We start from the raw sequence: 23,399 nt of genomic DNA, 5'->3' as shown, positions 1-23,399 counted from the left end.
TACTTCACAGTTTTTCACTTATCGCGGGGCTTCAGGGTACGGATCCCCCACGATAAACGAGGGACTACTGTATTTGAAATTATTAGTGTTTAATGTATATCTTAGATCCTTATATACTGTTTCTTTTTTATAGTTTATATTTTTGTTATTTTTGGGTGTAACTGGGACCTTGAGTACACAAGTTTCTGGAGATGAGTATAGACCACAGAGTCCTGGCCTGTCAATGTTGCTCTTCTGTGCTGGTCCATCCTTTTGGCTAGTGGCTGTTTAGTTTCCCCGATGTAAGACTGATCACCTTCCTGACACTGAACAGCATACACAATATTACTCTGTTTGTGCCGGGAGACTGGATGGACCAGAAAACAAATGTCAGCAGTGCGGTTCAGGTAATTGTCCTGAACAACAACCTTCACAGCATGATACTGTCTCCTCCGTGCCTCACTGTGGGGATGGTGTCCTCAGCATAATTGGAGCATTACACAGTAATCTCCAAAGATGGTGCAAATGTTCCTAATGTCATATTTTCATTTCTCGTATTTAGGTCTAAGACCAATATAATTTTCTGATTTTACACATTTTCCAGCCTGTTTGTAATGAGCATTGCATAAATAAAGTTGTAGTTTGAGGGTCATCGGTTTCCACTGATTTGAATGATTATGTGTACATTTTTACAGCTCCTATAATTTTCTGACATAAATGGTGTAAAGTATCCACCTTAAATTAATTTACTGTTGTTGCTTTTGGTTAAATAGGTGCTGCGCAGCGAGGTTGTTTCACCTCAGTGTGTTTCATTTACACACCCAGCGTTCCGGATGGCTAATGTGAACGTTTACGCGTGCACCCCAGGGTTTTCAGAGCGACTTTCTGTTTGAAGACACTGTTTACTTATTCAATACCCGCTAATTCTGGGAATGTATTCTAGCTCGAGGCTCAAATCTAGCTCTTATTTGTCCAATGAAGCATCCGCATCCTCTCCGCCACGCCACCACTGAAGCTCATTTGGCAGAGGCACTGTGCATTATTAGCTGGTAAATAAAGTGGCGTGGCGACTGTGTGTGTGCTTGTGTGTGTGAGATAGCGAACGCTCAAGAGAGTTAGACTGGCCTTGAGTCTGCATTGTGTTTAATAGAGCTCTCTGTTGCTTCTCCTCTCAGTCCAGTCCAGCCTTGCTCTAATGAAACAATAACAGCTACAGCCTGTCACCATCTGCTCTTATTACGGCTTTGTCTCCGCCTCCCCCCACCTCATCTCACCCTGTCATCATCCCTCCATCACTCTCTACCTACAGCTGCACTTGTTTGCTTCTCATTTGCACAACGCAGGTGCAGATGAAATTATATTCCTAAATACCAGCTTGGAACAATGGAGCTTACAGGGATGGTTTATACATTTTGTCATAGGGTTTTGAGTAAAGCTTGTTAACGATTATCCAATACCTTTTAGACAGCTTGTTTATTGATCGTGATTTGGTGAAATGGTGTACTTTATTCATTCATTCCACCTTTATTTATACAGACTGAGCCTCGGAGACTCATTTACAATTGAGACCAGTTTTAGACAAACGGACAAAAGTATGGAAAAGAGAAAACACAAGGGGAGGGGAGGGGAAAAAAAAAGTATCTCACACTATGTCCTGGCTGGTGCACAGTATGAGAGTTAAAAAAAGAAGGAAAGACCTCACACATAAACAGCACATAATGATGTCATGATACATTTATGATAGGAGGTTGACAAAGATGGTGAGTTGACCGTAAACACTGCCAGAAAGTTCCACAGTCCTGATAAGTGATGTTACAGTGTCTATCAGCAGGCTCAGCTTTGATACAGGTCCACAAGTGTCCTCGGGACGGGGGTGAGTTGTCCGTGAACACTGCCAGACATCCAGTCCTGATAAGAGATGGTACACTGTCTGTATGTTTTGCATTTGCGAATAAACTATAGCATCAAAGTCCATGCTCAATAATCCAGGTATACAATCCAACAATTTTCAGTCAGGTCATCTGGAGAGTTTCTTTTTTTTTTTTTTGTGCTGAAACATTTCACCTTCCATCCAGAAGGCTTCATCAGTCAAGGAAACACACAACACAAAACTGATTCTTCCCCCAACAGCTTACTCCAACGTGGAACAAGCCAGTTATGTTGGTGCTAAGATGGTCTCTTCAGCACAGTTGTGTGTTTCCTTGACTGATGAAGCCTTCTGGATTGAAGGTGAAACGTTTCAGCACAAAAAAAAAAAAAGAAACTGTCCAGATGGCCTGACTGAAAAATGTTGGAAACTATAGCATGTGTGCAGGACAGAGACCTTCCGTCCATCCAGTATCTTTATATGCTTTTTGAGTCACAGGGGTCACTGGTGCCAATATCCAGCAGTCACTGTGCAAGAGGTGGTGGACACCCTGGACAGGTCTCCAGTCCATCACAGGGACACATAGAGACAAACAAGACAAAGCTTCACACTCTCATTCACACCTAAGGACAATTTAGAGTTACCAATCAGCCTAACATGCATGTTTTTGGTCTGTGGGAGGAAACTGGAGTACCTGGAGAAAACCCATGCATGCACCAAGAGAACATGCAAACTCCACCCAGAAAGACCCTCAGCCAGGATTCAATCTTCTCATTGAGAGGCAGCAGCTCTACCAACTGAGCCACCACTGTGCCACCCAAGGCCAAGACCAAAGTCTTAAAATGACTTCAATCTCAAAATGTTTTTATTACATTTCATGTAAAGGTGTTTTTTTAATAAGACTCAGGCAAAAAAAACAAACTCCAGAGTGTCGGAAGGGCGACTTAAACAAGCTGATGAACCTCAGTTCAGGAGGAGCAGTGTGGCTTTTATCCTGGTCATGGAATAGTGGGCCAGGATTGCACCTAAGTGGAGACTGAGTAGTTTGACTGGATGAGTTTGTAAATTTGTAGAAAGCTGATTTGTTCCCAAGACATTTTATACAGGGTGCCAGGATCACTTTTAAGGGCTATCTGGTTCCTGTATACACAAATCAAATCAAGAGCTTCATCTGCAGCTTTGTCACAAATTCAAGCTAGTTCTTGATGCAAGTTGGGCTCATAGATGGTCCTAGCCCCTGATTCTGTTTGTGCTGTTCACAAACAGGATCCTATGAAGCAATGGTGGGTGGAGAGGACGGTTTGGGAACTGTTTCTGCTGATGATTTGATTCTAATGATGTCTTTGCATTCATAAAGTGTCTGTAATGAGTCGAGTCCTTTAAGTCCAAGGTGAATTTAAAACTCTGGTATGAAAGGCGGTGGGCAATATGCATTTCTTGAAGAAGCGCTAGGCCTTCAGTCATTCTAAGTGTCTGTTTGGTTACATTTTAGCTGTTATAAACAGTTGCATGAAAGGATCCTAATGTGACTAAAATGTCTGAATGTTAATAGTACTTAAAAACATGGACATCTTCCAGGTTTTCAACATCTGGGACAAGGGATGGATGGATGGATGGATAGATGGATAGATGGATAGATGCTAAGCATACATACACATATACTGTACATGTACTGTACATATGTATATGCACATGTGAATATACATACATACACATACATAAGTGTCCGGGGTGTCTCAAATTTTCAAGGCTCTATTTTTACTGAATTAATTTGTGCGTTGGACTTGGTAATCAAGGCTGTTCTAGCATGTTCCAGTAGCACGACAACTCCACTAAATACATTGTTTCTCCCCTCTTTCTCCCTTTGAGTGTTGGCTATTTCTCCTCTGCCGCTCCGTTTGCTAACTCACTTCCAGCAGAGACACCTCGGCAGGCTTACACTGTGCCTTCAGGGCCCGGCCATAACAATAGCCATTAAACGACATGTCATTGCCACGCTGCAGGCAATGTCATTCATTCTGTGGACCTGCCTGGCACCACTATTGCCAGTCCTATTGTGCTGATGGTTTTACATCACATTGAGTGAGGACTCGTATGGCTGACCGACTGATGTATGGTCTCATTAGAATGTTTGATGGCCGCGGTCGAGCTGGGTGATTATACCCCTGATAAACCGCGGCGAACGAGGGACTCGATATGCTGATTGCTCATTAAGACATGTATTGATCAGAGACATTGACTTTTGGCATGTGTGTGAATATGTGTGTGTGCATATATGACCTGAGATGTTCACTATATGCTGTTCCGGTGGATTTCTTACAAGTGCCAGTTTCAAGGGTTTTTTTTTTCTGTCTGGTAGCCGAGGCTTTGTTGAGCCGCTAGTGGTGAGGTGGGTGACCGGGCCAGCTGCTGCCATGTCTCTAACTGTTGGCTGTTACTGGCAGAGGAGCAGCGTGGAGGAGGTCTTTCAAAGCCATGAATTGGAATTGTTTTGTATGTGCACAGCTGGTGAGCTGCAGCTTTGTTAGCTATGATAGCAGCCTGAAATCAGGCTGCCAGTTGGAAGAAAAACTTCACGGTCTCACCCTGAAATTATCTAGTCATACAGTAAGCATGTGTGTGTTGTAAAGTCCTCACTATTGTGATAGTGCAGTTAGTGCTGCTTCCGCCAGAAATACTCTTTTAATTTAATAATTGGCTGTCTCAGAAGACTTTTCCATGATAGATGGATTGATGCGTCTAAATGTGTGTTTCCTCAGCTGGTTGAGCCCCTGACTCCCAGTGGAACGGCACCAAACCAGGCTCAGCTGCGCATCCTGAAAGAGACGGAGCTGAAGAGGGTCAAGATTCTTGGTTCAGGAGCTTTTGGAACCGTCTACAAGGTTTGTGTTGATGTCTGCATTTAGAAGTGAGAGTTTGTCTATCTATAACTGACACATTGTCACCATTATCGATTGTGCTTCTTTTTCATCAGCATGTGTCATTAATTGGGTTCACGGTTGTAGTTCAAGATTAGACTAATGAAATTACATTTCCTGTGGAAATGAAGTCTGAATACTTACTGCTTTGCAGAAAGGTGTTGAAGAACTTGAAACCAGGCTGAAAATGGTTGTAAGCTCAATCATCCAGGCAGATAACAACAAAAAAAATGTTAAATCATGTCATCTAGACCAGTTTCTTTAAGTAAGAAACGTTTCATCCCCCATCCGGAGGACTTCGTCAGTCTACGGCCTGCCAACCAGAGCTGTCCCATAGGTTATCTCAGAAGTAGTATTTTAACACGTGCAAAACACACCCATCAAAAACATATCAATCATCATGTACAACAATCAAATGTTTTAGGCCACATGGCTGACTTGCTACTCACAGAAACAGCATGAGGACAACCAAGGCCAAAGTAGTTCAGAAAACCGTTTGTAAGCTCAATTATCCAGGTAGATACAAACATTTGATTGTTATACCTGATGATTGATTGTTTTGGACGGGTGTGCTCTGTTTGCACGTGTTAAAAGCCTACTTCTGAGATTCCAACAGGAGTTTGGCTTGAAACACAGCAGTGAAGGCTAGCTATGGGACAGATCCTGTGGTGTAGTCTACATGTTTGTAGTAGGTATATTGTGCTTAGAAACCAAAGTACACCAGTTAGTACAATGCAATTTATTTTGATTTTTAAGCATAGTGAACATTTCCAAATTTCTCTGATACTTTTATTTGAATAAATGAACAACAGGCTTTGTACAACAGTTGGCTTTGTATTAAAAACATGTTATAGAATGTATATGTATACATTTATGATGCGTAACCATGGCAACAAGGCAGTTTTCTACAACCAGGAGCAGCTGATTAACATCTCAAAAGCTCAAATAATATCTCAACTACAGCCCCAAATCTCAAGTGAGTTGAAAAGGAGGCTCCGTGGACACATTCTCATGTACCTGCCAGCTGTGCTCGAGTGCCTGACCACTGAGATCCTGGAACTAGCAGGAAACATGGCTCGTGACAGCGGCAGGACAGGATCGTCCCTCGGCACCTACAGTCAGCTGTCCGCAGCAACGAGGAGCTCGGCAGACTGCTGGGAGGAGTGGCCATTGCTCTGGGAGGAGTTCTACCCAGCATTCGGTCGGTCCTACAGCCTGGGGGAACCGAGAGGCCAGCCGAGTCTGGGTGGACGGATTGGACGGCATCTGCAGCCAGTTTCTTAGGATCCACTGTGGGATGGACTTTACAAGAGATCCATCCTGCCTACAGCCATCAGCATCTATAACATCTCTTAATGAAATAATGAGTTACAGCAACAAATAATTTCCCTTTGGGATTAATAAAGTATTTTTGAATTTGAATTTGAATTTGAATAAAACAGTATCAAAGCAAAACATGTTCAAGCATTAAGTAGTAAATACAGAAGTATTAATTATACAAAAAACAGGTTGAACCAACTCAATGTGTTGACAATGACACAAGCCCTTGTCACGTATCATTGCCGGTGATACATGAAATGGGCTCGTGTCATTGGGCACTTTCAAGTAGGTATACTGAAATTCCCAAGCTTTTCTAGTGGCTATACTCCACATGCCTGCGTGTCACATAGACTACATCACCGGACAGATCTGGTTGGCAGGCCACACACTGACGAAATCTTCCTGATGGGAGACTAAAGAAACTGGTCCAGATGACATGATTTAACCTTTTTTGTTGTTATCTACCTGGATGATTGAGCTTGCAAACCGTGTTCGATTTCTTTCTTTCTTTTTTTTACCATGATGAATAAGCTGCTCTAGTCAAAGCATGAACTCTGGTGTAGATAGTTTGGACCTCCAGAGCAGAAGCCATTAAACCAAACTACCACTAATCAAAGAACATCAGGGTCGTGGCTGTGTGTGTTTGCGAATGTTTATTAGGACTTAAAGCCGTGCACTCATGGCGTCTGCTTGCTTTTTTTTGTTCAGGGCATCTGGGTCCCCGAAGGTGAGACGGTGAAGATCCCCGTTGCAATAAAAATCCTGAACGAGACCACCGGTCCAAAAGCCAATGTGGAGTTCATGGATGTGAGTATTTATGACGCGTCTGTGTCTATTTGTATTCACACCTTCCGTGTCGGAGCTGTAAAGTGTTAGTGCCGTCAAAGAGACGGCCAAGGTTGTCTCTTTGTGGGATTGTGCATTTGGCGGTAAATTCTTACGAGAGTATCATCAGAGTCAGGGCTTGTAATATAGAGAATTTCCACACGCAGTACAGCAGTGCATGCATTGAAAAATACTATTTAAAAAAAAGCAGCAGTAGTTTATGAGATATGGCTTTATTGAAATCCAGGAATTATATGAAGAATGGAAACCACCTTATCTATGTCATTGTTTTCTATTTCCCCTCAATAACTTGTAAATTTCAAGTCTATGGTTGTTTCTCTTAATAAATGATTTTGCAGAGTGATAGTAGTGCCTTACCGAGTTCACATCACAATCCTGTAGCCTAAAATGTTTGAAAATCATTTGAAACATCAATAATTAAAGTCGTTGCTCACTTGTTGTGACTGCTACAAAGGGAACTGCTGAAAAAGAAATAGGAAAATATGTAAAATTGCCGTTGTGACTTAATGATGCGCTGCCAAAGTTTTGTGAATTTTAAGCAGTTGGTAAATTTTGCACTCGGTTATACAACAGTGCAGGCTGCTATAGCAACATTACTAAACTTAATATTGTCAAAACATTACTAGAATGTACATATATACAGCAACTTATTCCTATATTTTTATAATTTGTTAACTTTATTGTGTGAATGTTTATGAAGCATTCACACTATTCTGATCCCTTTTTCTTCAGTATGTTTTTTGGCGCAATTCTCGTCCGTCTAACCCTAACCCTCGTCCTAACCCTAACATTTCATCAGTTTTCAAGCTATTTTAACAAATCATAACCAAAAGTTCAGCTTTTTCAAGATGATCCTGCTACGTTTGATATTGGTGCAACTTTAGTTTTTTTAAATATTTGTCCTTTTTTCTGCCACTTTTTTTCTCATAGATGTAGTATGACATAGTTGGACATATGTTCATACATTTTTCACGAGTTCCTCATCTTTCTGACTGTGTAAATGTCGTGCGTTGAGTTTAACAGAAATGCGAACGAGAGACGTTATTATCTTTGACCCATCAAATGAATGCGGTCATTTATTTGCAGAATCAAAGTTTAACATCAAACATTTACATTAATTTGGCAAAATATGAAAACAATAACAATTTCAAGTTCACAGAAAGTGGACAATACGGCGATTGTCCTCACTTCTCAGCAGAACAACAGGCATCAATCACACGGCGGTGATTGAGAACTTTGCTTCAGATATTTCTAAAATATCTGTAATGATTTTAGGAGAAAGGAGAGTTTAAGATGGAAAATGGAGATTTATCTTACAGAGAGATGTGTGAGGGAATTAATCTGTTTGACCAGAAACGTGCACGCTCTTTGGGGAATCAGCTTGGCCACGGTACACTTGGTCGAAAATAGAACCTTCTACCTGGTTGATGATAAAATCAGCGTCGGCGTAGGGTTCCTTTCTGACTCTTTCAGCGTCTCCATGAGGACAGCCAAACCCTTAGAGAGTCGTGCGAGGTTATCCAAACAGAAGTTGTAACTCCCAAAATCCTCTCTGCATCCTGTCTCGTCAGAATTCTGAACTCCTTCAGAACTCTCTTCAGAGAGTTAAACTCTGGAACTCTTTACTCCTTAACTCTGTTACTCTCATGTTGAACTCATTCCTGAGCGCAGCAACAGACTGAACTGGGAAGTTGCCACATTTTAAATGGGTCGACTTCCGGGTCATTTGAGAGCTTTTTGATTGGTCGATGGACCAGAAAAGAGGTGTGGTTTGTGATGTAAGGTGTTATCACAGTCAAGGGCAGAGAATGAGATAGTTTAAAAACAGACAGAAAGATTATTGGAGAAAACGAGACTTCGTGGAGTCAAACTCTCCTGTATCTTCTGTAAAGATTAAACATGACATTTCTTCTCAGTAAACATTTTAGTTGACCGAAACCTGACTTTTAACATACTTACAAATTTGCTCATTGAAGACAGAAAAATCAAGAAATGCATATTAACCTGATTTCTTCTTTGAATGAGGAATAAAAATCATTACTTACTGTTTATGTAAATAAAATGAGTAGTTCTCTTCAACCTGTAAACATTGAGTGAACTAACACAATTTGATTATCAAACATTTGTAAAATAGTAATGATCATAGAGAATTGTCTTTTCTACTTGATTACTTCAAGAAAGAAAGTCTCCAGATGGCTCAAACTGTATTTCTGGATGCAGATCAATGAAATAACAGTCTCTGTCCATCTGGTCAGTTTTGACATGGGCCTAGGTTCACTACATAGAACATGAACTGAGCTCATTTTGCTCCTTTCACATTTTGTTCTGCTTCAACTTCATTTTGCTTCCTTGTGCAAATTAAAACTTTTTTCAGCTACTTTCAGCTAATTTCAGCTGTTTTTTCAGCTGTTTGGTCTCATTGCTCCTTTCGGATTCTTTCTGCTAACTACAACATTTTTGTGCTTCTTTAACTTTTTTCTGCTAATTTCAACTTTTTTTGCTCCTTTCTGTTTAGTTCTACATTTCATTTTTTTCTGCTTTTTCAGCTACGATTTAGCTGTTTTATGCAAATTGCTGCTTTTTCAGCTAATTCTTAATTTTTTGCACTTATTTCAACTTTTTTCAGCCTAATTCAGCAAAAATGTGCTCTCTATTTATTTCTGGTAATTTAAGCTTCTTTCTGCCTTTTTAGCTACTTTTCAGCTGTTTGCTAAGTTCAGCTTTTTTCAGTAAATTTCCACTTTGTATTGCTCATTTCTGCTTCTTTCAGCCAATTTGGCAAACTTGTGTTCATTCTGCTTTCTTCTGCTAATTTAAGCTTGTTCTATCTTTTCGGCTACATTTTTTTTAAAAGAAATATAATAGCAAATTTGAGCTGTTTTCAGATCGAGGTATTTTTTGTGTGGTAATTTCTGCTACTTTCAGCCCAATTAACTTCTTTCTACTAATTTCAGGTGGTTATGCTCCCTTTCAGCTTTTTTCTGCTAGTTTCAGCTTTTTCTGCTATTTCAGCTACTATTTTGCTGTTTTATGCAATTTTAGCCTTTTCAGTTAAGCCCACATTTTTAGCTCTTTCAGCTGTTTCCACTTCCTTCTCGTATGCTAAGCTTCCTTCTGTGTTTTCAGCTACTTTTTAGATTGGGTTTTTATGCAAATTATGGCTTTTTTTAGCTGATTTCCAAATTTTTGTGCTAATTTCTGCTTATTTTAACCTAATTCAGCAAATATGTGTTCTTTCTCCTTTCTTCTGTTAATTTAGGCTTGTTCTTTTATTTGAGCTACATTTCAGCTTGTTTTTTTTTTTTTTTCTTTTTTCATTTCAGCCTGTTCAGCAAGTACAAGGTTCAAGGATTCAAGGTTCTTTATTTGTCATTAGCACCACATGGTGGTGGTACATGTGGTGGAACAAAATTGTGTACACAGGGTCCTAGTTAAATCCAACGAAAGTATAAAAAGTAAAAGAAAAACAGTGATAAGATCTAAGATATCAACTAAGAAAAATGTTAACTAAAAATACGCTAAGCACTAGTAGCATAAAAACAATACGCTGAAGTTCTTCTGCAATATGCATTCACACTACATTTTCACAGGAAATGCAATTTCTTTAGTTGGGACATTGTCCTTCTGCATTCATCAGGTAGTGCTGCAACACCCGCCACACCCCTACTTCTCAATGTTTTTACTTCTAATTAACTTTTTGAGTGGCCGTCATAGCTGACTGACCTTCACAGGCCTTAGCAAAAGAAGGTCATGTTTCAGCCATTTTTACAGGTACTAAGTTTGGAGCGTTGTAATTTGGAGTGACAGTAGTATTGACATCTGTTGAGCGCTAACAGATTGTATGAGAAGTTCGTTTAAAAGTTTACTTTGCAAGGTTGGCAGATGATCTGCTCTCCTTTATGGAATGCTAATTTTATTTAAATTATAAAATCAAACTTTAAACATTCAGAGTTCTTACATCCATATATACCTATTTATATAAAAACTTTTTGTTGTAACTCTTGTTGTTTTTACTATCTACTCTCTTCATTGTGTTCCAGATTCTTCTTCTGGGTGGATGATTTTGTTGCATTTTTCACCCTCTTGTGCCAATTCATTTCCATTCAGTTCAGTTTTTATATGCCTGTCGATAGGCAGACACAAATGGTATACTCTCTGTACATAAGTCTGTAGATCCATTAAACTTTCTTTTCTCCCGCCCATAAGGATTTAAGGATTCATGGTTCTTTATTTGTCATTCGCACCCCGTGTGGTACATGTGGTGGAACGTAATTATGTACACAGGGTCCCAGTTACATCCAACAATAAAATGTAAAAGAAAAACTGCAGCAAGATCTAAGATATGAACTAAGAAAAACATCAACTAAATATACACTAAGCACTTGTAGCATAAAAAACAATACGCCGAACAGCAGCACGAACATGAGTCTGTGTGAGTAGATGAGCACGCATGAACACATCAACATGAAACAGATCAGCAACAACATGATGTGATTGATTTGGAATTCATGAGTCTAACAGCCTCAGGGTATAAGCTGTTCCTCAGTCTAGTGGTTCTACACTTAATGTTCCTCAACTTCCTTCCTGAGGGGAGCGGGGCAAAAAGTGTGTGTGCTGGGTGAGTGGGGTCCTTCATGATTCAGGTGGCCCTCTTCCTGCATCTAGGGGTGTAGATGTCTGTGATGGTGGGGAGACTGACTCCAACATCTTCTGTGCAGCCTTCACAACTCTCTGCAAAGCTTTTCTTTCTGCAGCTGTGCAGCTTCCATGCCACACGTTGATGCTGGAGCACAGGATGCTCTCCACTGCACACACACACAGAAGGAGGTGAGGACTGAGCTTCTGATCTGCTCAAGATCTTCTCTTTTCGGCTTTTCCCTCTTCAGGGGTCTCCACAGCGAGTCATCCTCCTCCATCTCTGTCCTCTGCATCCTCTGTCCTCACTCCAACTATCTCCATGTCCTCTCTAACTGCACACATATATCTACTCTTTGTCTTTTTCCTAGCAGCTGCATTTCTAACATCCTTCTACCAATATACCCACAGTCCCTCCTCTGAACATGTCCAAACCATCTCAGTCTGGCCTCTCTAACTTTATCTCCCAGTTGTTCAACCTGTGCTGTACCTCTGATGATCTCATTCCTAATCTTATCCATCCTTGTCACTCCTAAGGAGAACCTCAACATCTTCATTTCTGCCACTTCCAGTTCTTTCTCCTGTCTTTTTGTCCATGTCTCTGTCTCCAGACCATACAACATAGCTGGTCTCACCACTGTCTTGTAAACTTTTCCTTTGACCTTTGCTGACACTCTTTTGTCACAAATCACTCGTGAAACTTTTCTCCATCCACTCCATCCTGCCTGGACTCTCGTCTTCACCTCTTTACCACATTCCCCATTTTCCTGGACAGTGGATCCCAAGTATTGAAGTCCTGCACCTTTGTGACCTCTGCTCCTTGTAGCCTCACTGTTCCACCTGTCTCCCTCTATGTACTCTTGTCTTACTGTAGCTGACTTTCATTCCTCTTCTTTCAAGTGCATAACTCCACCTCTTTAAATTGTCTTCCACCTGTTCCCTGTTCTCACCACAGATCACAATATCATCCGCAAACATCATAGTTCACGGGGAATCCTGCCTGACCTCATCTGTTGGTCGGTCCATCACCAGAGCAAACAAGAAGGGGCTCAGAGCTGATCCTTGATGCACTCCCACCTCCATCTTGAAGCTATCTGTCACTCCTACAGCACATCTCACCACTGTACACTGTACACTCTAAAATGCCAATTAGTAAAAATTATCTAATGAAGTCATCAGATTGCACTGAATCTTCACTTTGTGGCCATTTCCAACCCTGAGCAACACATTGGCGTGGAAAGGAACAACTCCCTTTTAACAGGAAGAAACTTCCAGGAGAACTAGGCTCAGGCCAAGCGGCCATCTGCTTTGACTGGCCATAGTTAGAGACAACGGGAAAGGGTTGAGGTTGTGTTGTTGACACAGCTTAACTAGGAAGCTGATATTTTATTTTTTTTCATTTACCCTTTATTTATAAAAGTAGTCGCATTGAGTCACAATAACTCATTTTCAAGAGAGACCTGTTTGGGAGCAGATGGTGGGGGGAGGGGGGGGGCTTGCTCAATGTTGTCGGTTCAGGGAGATGAACCTTCAACTTTCCGATCACAGGCCCATCTTCTCTAACCTCTGTGCCACCACTCCCCCAAATATTACTGGAGAGAATATGGTAAATAACTTTCTTTGATAGCTTTATTAACCGTCTCCCTCTACTGTTAACTTTAAAAGATTTTGATGAAGGATGATACAATTAAATGAAAGGGGAGTGGTGGTGCAGAAGTTAGAGAAGGCTATGATTGGAAGGTCGACAGTTCGACTCCCCGGACTTAAAACATCAAACATTGGTGGTGAGAAAGGTAAAGCACCCACATCTGCCTCCACCCTCATTTGCCCCACTCTGGGCCCTTGAGCAAGGCCCTTAACCCCAACCATCTGCCTTCCGGGTGCCCTAGATAGCAGCTCTCTGCTCCACACAGAGGACTGTGGTAGCTCGGTGGTCTGTGGTTGCGTCAGGAAGGACATCCCGCATAAAAACAATTGCCAAGTCTTAATACGAGTTAGTTTGCTGTGACAATTCCTGAAGAAGGGAGCAGCCGAAAGAAGAAAAAATTACAGTTAATCGTGAAAATATTGTCGAAAAATATACAGAAGCACAACTGTAGCCATATTTACCTCTTTTTGACACTCTCCTGTTTCCTACATAGTTCCCCTTCCTCCCCTCCTTACTTTCTCCATTTCTCCCAGCGGGAATTTCCGTTCATCCAGAGCCAATATGCTCTGTCTGCTGGCTTGTTAAACAGCAATCTAAAGGCAGGCTCACGTTCCGCCACTGAAAAACCGGCCACTGGAGTGCTTGCTTTATACACACTCGGAAAATCCACAAAGAAACTCACACACATACGTATGCAAAGAGCAGATTTGTTGCAGCGAACGGCTTCCCCGGGCGGTTTTCGGCTTTGCATGTTAGAAACGCAGGGCGATTTGCTTGTGTTAGCAAATATGTGAATTTGAGTCTGGTGTGTGAAATGTGAAATCCCGGTGATACATTAATTTAGCGCGCTCTGGAGCGGGCTTGTCCTTGCTGGAGCACACCCGTTTTGCAGAGCTCTGCGAGTCTATCACTAAATTTGTGTGTGTGTGTGTTAAGGGAAAGTGAGCAAGGGAGCAAGATGGAAAAGGCAGGTCAGCCGGCAGTAATGGAGGTCAAGGCTCGGGGAGATGAGAGAGAAACCAAAACACACACACACACATGAGCTCTCGCACACATATACGCACATTGGAGTCCTCGAACGTTCGCCTAGGGAGCAGAAAGTGTTTAGCTGGACATAGTTTACGGCTTCCGGGTCTCTGGGGAGAACAGAGCGTGAACAAAAGCTTCCGGACTCCCGTTTTTCCTCCTCCTGATCCCAAAGTGTAAGTTCAGCATCGAGGTGGCAGCAACTCTGATGTGTGGAGTTGTCGGTAGGGGAGCAGGTGGTTTTATTCTTCGAAGATGTACAGGCGCCACTTTAGGCCTGAAGGCTCTGTTTAAATCACTGATGGTGCCAAAAGCTTCTCTATGGCCTACTTTGCACCTCCTACTTCGAATTAATGTACTCGTACCACCACCACTCACCCTCTAAGCTCATTTTCTACCGTATAAATTTTTAAAGAAACCTTCTGTATCTATAGCAAAGTCCATGCTCAATAATCCAGGTATACAATCCAACATTTTTCAGTCAGGTCATCTGGACAGTTTCTTTTTTTTGTGCTGAAACGTTTCACCTTCGATCCAGAAGGTTTCATCAGTCAAGGAAACACAACACAAAACTGAATCTTCCCCCAACAGCTTACTCCAAAGTGGAACAAACCAGTTTTGTTGGTGCTAAGATGGTCTCTTTGGTATGCCTCCTCCTCCATTACCGGCCCTCTTCCTTGTTGACAGTCGTGTCAAACTGGTTGAAAACAACAAAGTCCACGCTCAATAATCCAGGTATACAATCCAACATTTTCCAGTAGGGTCATCTGGACAGTTTCTTTTTTTTTTTTTTGTATCTGTATCTATCAGCTGGCCTGAGGGCAAAGCCTGGATATACACCTCCTTGACCACTTGCCATATGCAAGTGTGCGTCCTTGAGTGCGAGTGTTCTAGAGAGCTTATGAGGGACTGAGTCTGCACGCCTGAGCAGGAGAGTCATACAGGGAGAGTGTTTTCAAGCAACGACGGCTTCTGCCATGAGCACTCGTCTTCGCAATCATAACACTTCATCAGCAGCGTACATCCTTCTGCTTGCAGCGCCGCAATAACAATTACCCAACGTTGAGTCCCAACTGTTCAAGCCTCTACGTCCATCTGCTGCGGAGATAGACGAGCGGAAAGACGGACATGTACGTGCAAGTGAAACAAGAACTAATGAGGTCAGATAAAAGTGGGTTTGCTTTTACCAGAGTTGTGTATTACGAGCAGGCGCAGCTCACGTTTTGATCCTCTATGTGTATTGGTGCACCATTTAAAAAGGTCTTTGTGCTACGTGCTTGAATATAAATGAAAAAGTGCTGCACTTGTGTTGCTTTGAAGGTGGGGTTCTTGGGGAATTTTCTCTTACAAGTAGAACATTCTAGTGTTGAATGTGTGGTGCATTCAGATATGAGCGTCATCATCCTTGTCTTAATGTATGCAGATCAAGATTGAATACCGTGCAGGGTTTTCTGTAGGTAATGCATGCATAGTCACACACATTAATTTTTACCTTTTTAAACAAAATCTAATGATATTCAGTAAAATACCTTGAAGGTAAGCAGCCCTGCCAAGTGTGTTATTAAAGTGTTCAGAGTTCTTCTGATGTAGAGACTTGAACAATACAATTCCCAAGCTTAAGAGAGGCATTCTGTTTCCCCGCTTTATTTTAGAAGTTGTCAGTCAATGTAAGTTATGGTTTGATATGAAACACACAGGATGCAAAACGTGCAATACAATATATGATGCATGATATGCAGTACGATATGATATTGTGATACATACGTATATGATACAATACAATATTGTTTCTGATGTGATATGATTCAACGTGGTATATTATGATATGTACATACATATATATGACATATGATACTGTATGGTAAAATGTGGAAAATATGGGCTCTGTGATGGACTTGCGTACTACTTGCCAGGGTGTCCCCCGCCCCTCGCACTGTGATTGCTGGACATGGGCACCGGCGACCCCCGTAACCCAAAATGGAAGAAGCGGGTAAAAGATAATGGATGGATGGATGAATGGGAAATATGATTTAAATGATATGATACAAAATAATACAGATGGTATCAAACATGATACACAAGTATAAATGATATAAATCTTGATACAATTTGATATTATTTAATATAATTATCCGTCCATCCATTATCTTCATCCACTCCTTCCTTTTCGAGTCGTGGGGGTCACTGGTGCCCACATCCAGTAGTCACTGTGCGAGAGGTGGGGGACACCCTGAACAGGTCTCCAGTCCATCATGGGGACACATAGAGACAAACAACCATTCACTCTGGTGCATCACAACAGCCCTGTTTAGTCCGCTTTAATCTAACTCTAGTTCCGTTTGCCTAGAAAGTCAGGTTCGTTTGGGGAGGTGTGAATGCGCAATTGAACTCTGATGCAGACCAAGAAAGTGAACTCTGGTCCGCCTACAAACCTACAGTGTAGGTCTCATTTCAGTTGAAGTGAACTCTAGCGCAAATCGAATGCAATGTGAATGAAAGTGGACCAGAGAACACCCAAGCAGGAAGTGGACTACAGCGCAGGGCATTCTGTGTGAATACAACCAAAACAAATGAGCATTTCTCTTACCTCATACGGAATTGTCAGCCGCCTTGTGTGAAAAACAACATTCTCCATGGTCTTCTGCCTCATCTTCTGCTCATGCTGTCCATTGTTGAAAAATAACAAAACAGAATTTGACGCCACTACGTTTTTGTTGTTATTTCCAGAAGAAGAAGAAGAAGAAGAAGTATCTTCTTCAGAGGTTTTTGTGTCGTTTCCTTCAGTAGTTCTTGGTGCAGCGCCACCACAGGCGAGTGAGGGAACATCTTGGCATGAATGACAGTGCAGTGTGAATGTGAACCGCACCAGCTGAAAATGTAAACAAATGTTCCACATTTTGGTCCCCAATCGAACCGAGTCTATCGAACTATCAGGTGTGAAAACGCCATCCCTCTCACCTAGGGACAATTTAGAGTTACCAGTCAGTCTAACATGCCTGTTTTTGGTCTGTGGGAGGAAACCGGAGTACCCGGAGAAAACCCACGCATGCACGGAGAGAACATGCAAACTCCACCCTTAAAGGTTCCGGGCTGGGATTTGATCCGTTGACATTCTCTCTAAGAGGCAACAGCTCTACCAATTGTGCCCATAATATGATTAACCGTGTAAAATAATACAGTATAAGATATTATGCAAGATAATTAAATGCACAGTACCATTAGGAGTTATTCTAAATGATATAATACAAAATGTGATATATGAAGTGATATGTGATTTATTATGATACAATGGTATATGTAACATGATATATAATATTAAATGGTAAATGGACTGTACTTATATAGCACCTTTCTATCTTATCAAGACACTCAAAGCTCTTTACAACACAATCTGTGCCCTCATTTATCCATTCTTACAGCACTCTACTAGATCTATACAAAGAATAGTCAGAGCTTTATCACATTCATACACTGATGGGACACACATCGAAGGCAATGAGGGGTTCAGTGTCTTGCCCAGGGACACTTCAACATGTGACTGCTGGTGGAATCAAACCTCCAACTCTCCCATTGGAGGACGACTGCTCTAACCACTCAGCCACAGCCGCCCCATATTATATTACTGAAGATAAAATGGAATACATGCTATACAAACCCTTTAACGGCTGCACCAGTGGTTCACAGGGAATCACTTTACAATATGTCCTATCATTTTGTAATATCAGTTCTCAGACTGATGAAGCCCTTCGGATGGAGGGCAAAACATCTAAAAAATAAACAAAAAGAAACTGTCCAGATGACCTGATTGAACATTGTTGGATGTTTTACCAGGATTATTGAGCATAAACCTTGATGACATTACAATATGAGTTATTAAATATGATCGTTTATTAGATATGATGCATATGATGAGATTTGATATGATATATGTTATGATTAGAGAGATATTAGTGTATGGTATACTGTATGTTTTCAATTGGATAATAGGATATACATATGTATGATGCATATTTTTTTTTTTTTTTTTTTTTTCATTTAGCCTTTATTTATCCAGGTTAGTCTCATTGAGCCACGAGAACTCATTTTCAAGAGAGACCTGTTTAGGGAGCACATGGTGGGGGTTAAGGGCCTTGCTCATGGGCCCAGAGTGGGGCGAATGAGGGTGGGGGCAAGTGTGGGTGTTTCACCTACCCCACCCACAATTTTGATGTTGTCGGGGCCGGGGCGTGAACCGGCGATCTTCGGATCACAAGCCCACCTCTCTAACCTCTGCGCCATGTATGATGCATATGATACAATATGGTACAAAACAATTTGATGTATTATGTTTATATATATTTTTATATATTTATTTATTAATGGGGGTGGGGGGGTGTTTTGAGAGAACATGAATTCAGTTTTAGGAGATGAAACATTTTTGTAACCATGTTGGCATAGTGACTTCTGTCCAGCCTCCAGATGTGGATTTATTAAAGGTGTCTCAGGTATTATAATTAAATGACTGTTACCGTTCATCTAAAAATTCAATGAGCCTTTTGATACATTATCAAGCAACCATGTGACACACATATTAAAAACACACAAACACAGATATTAAATGCAACACAATACTCATAGTACTGCGGGTAAAAGAAAAGATCTGTCCCCGGTTTACATGAGTTCTTAGTTTCTTTTTGTTTTCTTGTCCATCATTTCCGTTAGGAGGCCCTGATCATGGCTAGCATGGAGCACCCCCACCTGGTACGTCTTCTGGGTGTCTGCCTGAGTCCCACCATCCAGCTGGTCACCCAGCTCATGCCCCACGGCTGCCTCCTTGACTATGTTCACGAGCACAAGGACAATATTGGATCACAGCTGTTGCTCAACTGGTGTGTCCAAATTGCCAAGGTAAGCAACTGTGGCTAGGTCAATGTTGGAACAACCTGCTGCTGTAGGAACTGTTACTGGATGTGGTGGCATGAGTGAGGATTATTGTGTTTTTTCAAATGGATCTTCGATAATGTGCACATATTGGTCTTGACATAAACATAAAGAATTAAATTTGTTTATTACATTTTTCACCACTTGTTGCCGTTATTTTACCGGTGCATTGCATTGTGAGGCAATGAGCTACATTGTTTGTAAAGAAGACAAAAACACAGAGTCAAGGCTAAAAAGATACAACTTGTGAGAATAAAGTTATATTTTGTTTTAGTCCTTATAAACAAATTGAGTCGAAGCAGGCAAACGGGTTCATTTCATTTTTTTCATTTACCATTTATTTATCCAGGTAGTCTCATTGAGCCACGAGAACTCATTTTCAAGAGAGACCTGTTTAGGGAGCAGATGAGGGTTAATGGCCTTGCTCATGGGCCCAGGGTGGGGCGAATGAGAGTGGGGGCAGGTGTGGATGCTTCACCTACCCCACCCACATTTTTGATGTTGGTACCGGGGCTTGAACCGGTGATCTTCTGATCACAGGCCCACCTTCTCTACTCTCTGCGCCACCACTCCCCCAATGTGTGATGTTTAATTTATTAACTCTAGAGCTCAAAGTGTGAAGGCGAGCCTGTGATCGGAAGGTCGCCAGTTTGATCCCCCGGACCGCAATATCAAAATGTTGAAAAGGTGAAGCACCCACACCTGCCTCCACCCTTATTTGCCCCACTCTAGGCCCTTGAGCAAGGCCTTTAACCCCCCACCATCTGCTCCTGAGGCTGCACAGCTCTCTGCTGTACACAGAGGGCTGTGGTAGCTCTGTGGTCTGTGGTTGCATCAGGAAGGGCATCCCACATAAAAACAAATGTCCTCACTAAGAAAAGGAGCAGCCAAATAAAGAAGATATATTGTTAGTATTTTATCTAGAGTGACTCTGGGTTTTTGATCTGCTCAGAGACGGATTGTATCCTTTACTGAAGGGAGGTGACCCCACCTCACTGAACTATCGGCCAATCTCTAAACTCTGCATTTTAGCAACGGTTCAAGAAAAACTGATAAACTCTCAAATCAAAAATTACCTGGACTCATTTAACATCTTACCTCCACATCAATCTGGTTTCAGGAAACAACACAGTACAACGACTGCTCCACTGAAGGTTCTTAATGATGTTGTTGAAGCACTGGATGCTAAGGTTTATTGTGCTGCACTTTTCTTAGACCTGTCTAAAGCTTTTGACACTGTGGATCATAACATCTTGTGTCATAAGCTCTCAGAAAGTGGTTTCTCAGATCACACCATTGGTTGGTTCTCTAACTATTTCGCAGACCGGAGACAATGTGTTCAACATAATAGTACTTCCTCCAGTTATTTAACAGTCAACAATGGTGTACCACAAGGCTTAGTCTTAGGACCCACCCTCTTTACAATCTACATACGTAATGTTGGTAAAAACATCCCTGATGCATCCATACATTTCTATGCTGATGACACAGTTGTTTATTGTCGAGCTAAAACAGTTGATAAGGCTTTCCAGCTTTTGAAATCTGCATTCAACATCATCCAGACAGATTTGTTCCACCTCAAACTTGTCCTAAATGCCGACAAAACCAAAGGGATGCTTTTTTCAAATAGGAAGTTGGTCCCAGCAGTTCTTCCTCTGATCTCATCCTCAAATGGTGTCGCCATTGAGTTTGTTTATTCCTATAAATATTTGGGTATCTTGGTCGACTCACATCTCTCTTTTAAGCTCCATGTGGACAACTTGGTAAAGAAACTGAAAGTTAAACTGGGTTTCTTTTTCATAAACAGATCCTGTCTAACTCTGAATGCTAGGAAATGCCTTGTATCTGTGACCTTCCTTCCCTCCATTGATTACGGTGACATTATTTCCATGAACGCTCCTACAAGAACCCTGCAGATGTTGGATGCTGTCTATCATGGTGCACTAAGATTCATAACTGGCTGTGATTATCATACCCACCACTGCACCCTGTATTCACTGGTTAACTGAACATCATTAACTTCACGTAGACTCTCTCACTGGTACATTTTCATCTTTAAATCACTTCTTGCTCTGCTGCCTTCATACATCTCCTCCTACATGTCTCTGCGTGAGTGCAGCTACAGTGTGCACTCTCAGGACATTATTACCTGCAGTGTTCACTCAGTGAGGACTGAACTAGGCAAAAGGGCCTTCTCCTACTCCACTCCTGTTTCCTGGAATATCTTACAAAAAGATTTGAAGCTCTCGACCTTGACCTCTCTAAGTGGCTTTAAGAATCTGTTGGAGTCCTGGCAGGGATCATTGCAGACATGTTCCTGTTTTTAGTTTTCTACATTCGCCTTAGAATCTAGCTGTTTTTTGTTACTTTTCTTTTTTTAGCCTTCCTATTTGTAAAAAAAAAAAAATGTGTATGACTTTTTTATAACTGTTTATTGTTGTCGCTTTTGTCCATTGTTGTCATCATTTTTTGTTGAAATCAGGTCTCTCTTGTAAATGAGTCCTTGAGGCTCAATGGGATTTACCTGTCTAAATAAAGGTTGAATGAATATGTGCAGTGTTTCCCCTATATAACTTACCTTGGCAGGGCGCTAATCTCATCCATGATTTTTTTTTTTTTGGGGGGGGGGGGGTAGGGGGACAGAGACACGTCCGAGCTGTGCGTTGTTTGTACTGACAGTTTTCAAGCGGACAGGTGGGGGGGTGGGGGGGCGTTCAGCATGAGGGAAGAGGCAGCGCTCACACTGCCTTTAGCTTTTTAGCTAGAGTGCCTATATTGCGCGACGCTAGCTTAGCGCTACAGCAGTGCCTATTGGGGGCAGTTCAGTATTGTAGGTGGGGCACCCTGCCTGTACGGGAAAACACTGTATGTATATTTACATATATATATATACCATATTGTCCTCCATACACGTCGCACCGCCATATAAGTCACATCAGTCCATATTTGTCAAATAAAGTGGAAAAATCCATAAATATGTCATTTCGCCGTATATGTCGCATCTACTATGCGTCACCGCTGGCGTGTCACGTTTGTTACGCGTCACTGCTGACAACCCGGAAATGTGGACCGGTGTTGTGCCAAAAACCGATGGGCCACTAAATGGCGGCTGCAGGAGTGTGCACGGGAGGACTTTTAACAAGAATTTAACAAGACTAACACTTAAAAACAATTATTTGTTTACTCGAAATTATATTAAAGTGTGTCTCAGTCTAACATTTGCTTAATAAATGTACTTTAATAGTCAAATCAGCTGCATTTAAAAAATAGTTCGCTGCCTCTGTGCTCCATGAACCCGCAGAGGAAGAAGGCAGGAGGAACGCGGTTCGTTTCTCCAAACTTTAACAAGAACTACACCTAAACAATTGTTTTTTTTTCTTGAAATTATAGCAAAGGTGTCTCAGTCTATTCAACCTTTGATTAGACAGGTACATCCCATTGAGCCTCGAGGACTCATTTACAAGAGAGACCTGATTTCAACAAAGAATGATGTCAACAATGAACAACAGCGACAACAATAAACAGTTATAAAAAGTCATACAATTTTTTTTTTTAACAAATAGGATGGCTAAAAGAAAAAAGTTAAAAGAAAAAGAAAAGAAAAGTAACAAAAAAAAAAAACAGCTAGATTCTAAGGCGAATGTAGAAAACTAAAAACAGGAACATGTCTGCATTTGTCTCTGCCAGGAGTCCAACAGATTCTTAAAGCCACTTAGAGAGGTCAAGAGCTTCAGATCTTTTTGTAAGATATTCCAGGAAACAGGAGCGGAGTAGGCGAAGGCCCTGCTATTATAATAATAATTATAATTATAATATTTGCTTAATAAGTGCACTTTAATGGTCAAATCAGCTGCATTTCGCTGGGGCAGTGCAGCTGGATTGACAGTCGGTCCAAACAGCAAACAGAACCAAAGTGGGGAGGCTATGGCAGGCCGATTGAGTCATTAAAAGCTGGTAAAGATTCTCAGTCGTCCAGGACATGGTAAATTCAAAAAAGTTCAAGACAAAAACAATAAAGTATAATAAATAAAGTCCAGTTGTTTATGTCTTGAACTTTATGGAATTTGTCATTATAGGCACGTTTTCCTATTATATGATACAACAACATGCCATACAACAACTACTACTCTACTGCCATCAAGTGGCTGAAAGTGGTACTGTTCAATTTTTTTTCAGTCAGAATGAATGAAAACGGTCATATCTCAGCCAAAAAATGGTTTATAAATATGGGGGAAAAAAA

General features: G+C 41.3%; 1 protein-coding gene across 1 annotated transcript in view; it reads left to right on the top strand.

Moving 5' to 3' along the window:
• LOC119429101 (receptor tyrosine-protein kinase erbB-4) overlaps window positions 1-23,399 on the top strand; it is a 297,900-nt gene that overhangs the window by 189,971 nt on the left and 84,530 nt on the right. Inside the window, exons 18-20 of the mRNA XM_037696818.1 lie at window positions 4,606-4,728; window positions 6,793-6,891; window positions 18,941-19,126. Of these exons, the coding sequence (XP_037552746.1) occupies window positions 4,606-4,728; window positions 6,793-6,891; window positions 18,941-19,126 (408 nt within the window). The remainder of the gene's footprint in view (window positions 1-4,605; window positions 4,729-6,792; window positions 6,892-18,940; window positions 19,127-23,399) is intronic.

Source organism: Nematolebias whitei, chromosome 23 (genome assembly GCF_014905685.2).
Source record: "Nematolebias whitei isolate Nwh7 chromosome 23, NemWhi1, whole genome shotgun sequence".
Classification (NCBI taxonomy): domain Eukaryota; kingdom Metazoa; phylum Chordata; class Actinopteri; order Cyprinodontiformes; family Rivulidae; genus Nematolebias; species Nematolebias whitei.
The sequence above is the reverse complement of the archived record's forward strand: the minus strand, read 5'-3'. Positions and strand labels throughout refer to the sequence as shown.